At 39.1% G+C, this 4804-nt stretch overlaps 1 protein-coding gene across 1 annotated transcript; it reads left to right on the forward strand.

Moving 5' to 3' along the window:
* The first annotated feature begins 213 nt into the window (after positions 1 to 213).
* On the forward strand, positions 214 to 1440 carry LOC103442870 (AP2/ERF and B3 domain-containing transcription repressor TEM1-like). Its single transcript, XM_070804562.1, has 2 exons — positions 214 to 941; positions 972 to 1440. Exons 1-2 carry the CDS (start codon positions 490 to 492, stop codon positions 1432 to 1434), a joined length of 915 nt encoding a protein of 304 aa, XP_070660663.1. The 5' UTR covers positions 214 to 489; the 3' UTR covers positions 1435 to 1440.
* Positions 1441 to 4804: the final 3364 nt, after the last annotated feature.

Here is a 4804-nt window from a genome sequence, read left to right on the forward strand (position 1 = left end):
GGTGGGTTCTACTTTTAATACACCAACCTTCAACTATATATATGAACAGCACACACTCTTACCGTATACTTCTATGAAGAAAACCGATTGGGCCTACTTATCTTCATCCACCTCTTCTTATGAATAGGAAATGCCCTAGAATTAATACAATTCAATTATCATCTCCTTCTTACGATTCAAAAACAACCTGAAACAGAGTCTGATTCTCATCATCCTCTTCTTGTGAATCCAAATACCGTAAAAACAGATTTTGATTCTCATCCTAGTAGGTCGGTCTGCGAGAAACTAATCATGAAGAAAGACTTATTACCTAAACATTACTGACGAGTGTCTGTTGAATCTAGAAGCCCAAGCAGTCAATTCTCGTCATCCTCTTCCTCAAAATCATTACCATAGAAATAGAGTTTGATTCTCACTCTTCTCTTCCTACGAATCAAAATACCCTAGAAATAAAGTTTGATTCTCGTCCTTTTCTTCCTTCCAATCACAATGGATTTGATTAGTTGCTGGAATGCGAGCACAAGGGACTACTCAACAATGAATCAAGCAAACGGTGCAAGTTCAAACAAGTTGCCTTCTTCTAGGTACAAAGGAGTAGTGCCGCAGTCAAATGGCAGATGGGGAGCTCAGATATACGAGAAGAGTAATCGTGTGTGGTTGGGAACCTTCTATGATGAAGAAGAAGCTGCTAAAACCTACGACATTGCCTCGCTAAAGATCCGGGGTCTTGATGCTATCACACAGATCAGTCGAAACCAAATGAAACCCTACGAATGTGATGTCACCGAGGCCCTTTTCTTGGAGTCCCATTCCAAGGCTGAGATAGTTGACATGCTTCGAAAACATTCTTATGCCAACGAGCTCGAGATGTACAAGCATAAGTTATACAATGGTTGTGCGGCTTGTGCCCTAGGCCTTGATGATGGCGGAAAGCGTATGAAGTGTTACCATGATTTTATGGACACATGTAGTCGCGAGAGGGAGTTGCTTTTCGAGAAAGTGGCAACACCAAGCGACGTAGGTAGATTGAACCGCATGGTTATACCAAAACGATATGCTGAGAAGCATTTTCAGGTTCATCAGAGTGTAGGGTTTGGTAAAGGAGTGTTATTGAAATTTGAGGATGAGGTGGGTAAACTGTGGAGGTTTGGGTATTGTTATTGGAGTAGCAGTCAGAGTTATGTGTTGAGCAAAGGGTGGATTCGGTTTGTGAAGGAGAAGAAGCTGAAAGTTGGTGATGTTGTGAGGTTTGAGAGATCGGTAGGGGAGGATAAGAAGCTGTTCATTGACTGTAGATCAAGAAACCTCGACATTTCGGGGATCGGGGAGATACATGGTACTGTTGGTGACCCTCCAGCGACGGTTCAAGATGATGGAGTGGTGAGGTTGTTCGGCGTCAACATATCACGGAAACCTGTGCATTGCAGAGAATAGCAGGTGTTGGAGGCTTGGAGCATGTTCAATAAGTTTAAAAGACGCTTTTTTTTTTTTTTTTTTTTTTTGCTTGAACAAGAGAGAGCCTTCCTTTGCATGCGTGCAATTAGAATAATTATATTGCAAAAGGTTCGTGGCATATATAACGATTGGGTATTTTTCTTGATTTTCTTGTTTAATCAAAGAAGAAGAAGATCCTAATCCCTTCGTTCTGTAACCAAATGACTTAGTCATCATTTTGTAAATTTAAGGTACGTTATGTTTACACACAAAACTATACTTACTAACGAACTCTTTAATGTAAGTGAATAGTATAGTTTATCTGTATTAAAAGGTGTGTGACAAAATATGTTATCTATACATGTATGCCTAAAAAAATAAAATTACTAAAAATAACTTGAACGAAAACGAAAAAAAAAAGGATTCAAACTTCAGCCTTGACAAGCTACTTACTACAATATAGTGATATTATTCTCTCACTTGTGAGTATATTATTCATTTGTGAATGGCGAGTTCGATATATACCAAATTATTATATGGCTAACTAATTGTATGGCTTAACTTAAATTACCAATCATTAATGTAAATATATCGTTTTATTCAAAAACTTCAGCTTTAACGTAAAACAATATTGTAAGGAGGATATCCTTTTTCAATATAGACTTGATATCATTTTATTGTACATATTATAATTTGAACCAATCATTTTTTTTTAGCTTATTGAAATATCATCTACCTATAAATTCATTAGATTTTGAAGATATTTAAATATTCATATGTATCCAATAAATTGATATTTATGATAACAAGAAAATGATTCAGATGACTAACTACGGATGACTAAAGATCATACAGTTGACTAACTACAAGAAAGAGGGAATATGCGACCAAATAATATACTAGACCTATAAATTCGTCAGATATGCCTATAATATGTGACGAATTTGTGTAGCCGTCCTATTAACTCAGACACAGAGAAAATGAAGTTTCGGGATAAAACCAATGTCCTATTCTAGCGCGCTATCACGCGAGATAGTGCAGTGATTTTCTTCGAGGCTTTGTTCATCGCATATAGAATTTGACGTCGACACATATACTTAAAGCGGGATTTCTTACCAAATAAAAAAGATGAATTAATCACGAAATTTTTATTAGCATTTCAAAATTAATTTTATTATACACTCTTTACAAATGTTTTTTTTTTTTCTAATTATTGTTGTAAACATTCCTAGTTTAAGTATGATTGTGTAAATCCTAGATAAGATTTGATTCTAGTTATCCTTTCCTATTACAACTTGTATTACTTGGAGGATAAGGAATATCTTCTCTCCCTTTACTACTATAAATAAAGGCACAATGTAGGAGGGATAACAACACACACATTCCCCTACAATTCTACAAACACACATCTCTCTCCTCTCTCTCTCTGCCGCCGGCCCTAGTCCCTCTGTCAGATAAAATAGACCACAACACGTTATCAGCACGCTCCTACCGCTGCGCTTAGGAATCTGACGTTGGAGATTTTTTCTGCATCAAACCAGTTCATCCATATCATCACGCAATCAGGTTCTTTCCAAACAACGGCTTTTAACTCGATATTTTGCAAGCCCTGATAGCATGAACATTCACCATGATGCATGACCCAACTTTACGTTTTACGTATTTTAGATTCTACGTAAATTGTGTATGCTTCATAATCAAAATTGCTACAATTATGTGAATTTGATATTTGTCATGAATTGAATCTTACATATGTACATGCATTGAAACTATTATTTGCATATGCATCAACGTAAATATGTGATTCATTGAAATTATACATGCATATAATTATATTTGCATTGAAAATTTTTGCGATTGGGGAAATTAGGGTTCTAGTCGAACCTGTGCCTGTGCACCATGCAAGGCCGCAAGCCACCAGGCCCGCAGCCTGCGATGGCCCAGCTCGGTTTCCTCACCAGGCCTGCAGCCTGCATCGATCCTCCGAGCCCAAGATCACGGCTGGAGCTTCTGCTCCTCGTCCAAACCCCAAACCCGACACCCAGCTGGTGTCGCCACCCATCCATCACCGTGCTGCACGGCCTGTCGCCGTGCCTAGCCTACTCAGACGACCTGCAGATCGTCCACGGTGTCCTATGGTCTGAGATTTTCTGAGATCTCATCGGAATTTTTCATAAATCCGATTGAAATTTTCTAGGGTTTGGTTGATATAACGTCGAGATTTCTCCAATCTCCGTTCATATTTGGTTCCCCAGTTGGACCCCCATGTTTCCCACGATCGATAGCCTCCCAGAACACGGCCACCTGCAGTGGCGACGCTCCGGCAACCGTTCCCAGCAAAAGCTGGGGTGTTCTTGGTTCCAACCCGAGCCCTATTGGGCTCCAGCCTCTCGGCCCGTGTAACAAAAGAAAAAAAAAACAATTTTTGCTGGGCTCGCTTGCAGCGGCCCAGCCCACAAAGAAAAACAATTTTTTTTATTTTCCTGGGCTCGCCTGCAGCGGCCCATACCGAAAAAATGAGAAATTTTTTTAGGGCTGCACACAGCAGCCCATTCCTTTCTCACCCCGTGGGCCTGCAGCCTACACCTGGGGGTACTCGGCCTATATTTTTAGGCCCCGAGATTTTATTATTTAATATTTTTTTTAAATATGGGTTTTTATATTTTCACCCACACTTTAATTTGGCCCCGAAGACCAAAAATAAATTAATTCACTTATCATTATACAATATTTCTGCATATATTCTTTGCATATTTGTTTGCATATATATTTGTGTTTGCCTGCAGGAATATATGAACCTGAAGTTCATAATTACTTTGAAACCCGAAGTTTCTTCTAAACATGCCTTGTTTGAAAACCTGAAGTTTTCACTTAAATATATCACCCATGAAAACCCGAAGTTTTTCATGCAAAATTAAACCAATACATGTCTATTAGAACCTGTATGTTCTACTCCTATGTGAATGGATTGATTTTTCTCCATTACACTAACCACATCTTGTTCATCCATTTTGTGATAGGAACATGTCGAATTTGAACAAACTCGACTTCACCGCTTTGGAGGTTTCTGGAAGGAACTACCTCAAGTGGGTTCAAGATGTGAAGCTCCACCTCACTGCAAAGAACTTACGTCCTGCTATTGAAGAAGCAACAGATAAACCTATTGGCGAAGCTAAAAAAGCCACTGCTATGATCTTCATCCGAAGACATATCCATGACGCTCTACAAACTGAGTACCTTGCTGAGGAGGATCCACGTGCATTATGGGTCGCTTTGGCTGATCGTTTCGATCACCAAAATGACATATTCTTGCCTGAAGCAAGACACGACTGGCAGCACTTGCGCTTCCAAGACTTTAAGTCTGTGAATG

This window comes from Malus domestica, chromosome 09 (genome assembly GCF_042453785.1).
Source record: "Malus domestica chromosome 09, GDT2T_hap1".
Lineage (NCBI taxonomy): Eukaryota > Viridiplantae > Streptophyta > Magnoliopsida > Rosales > Rosaceae > Malus > Malus domestica.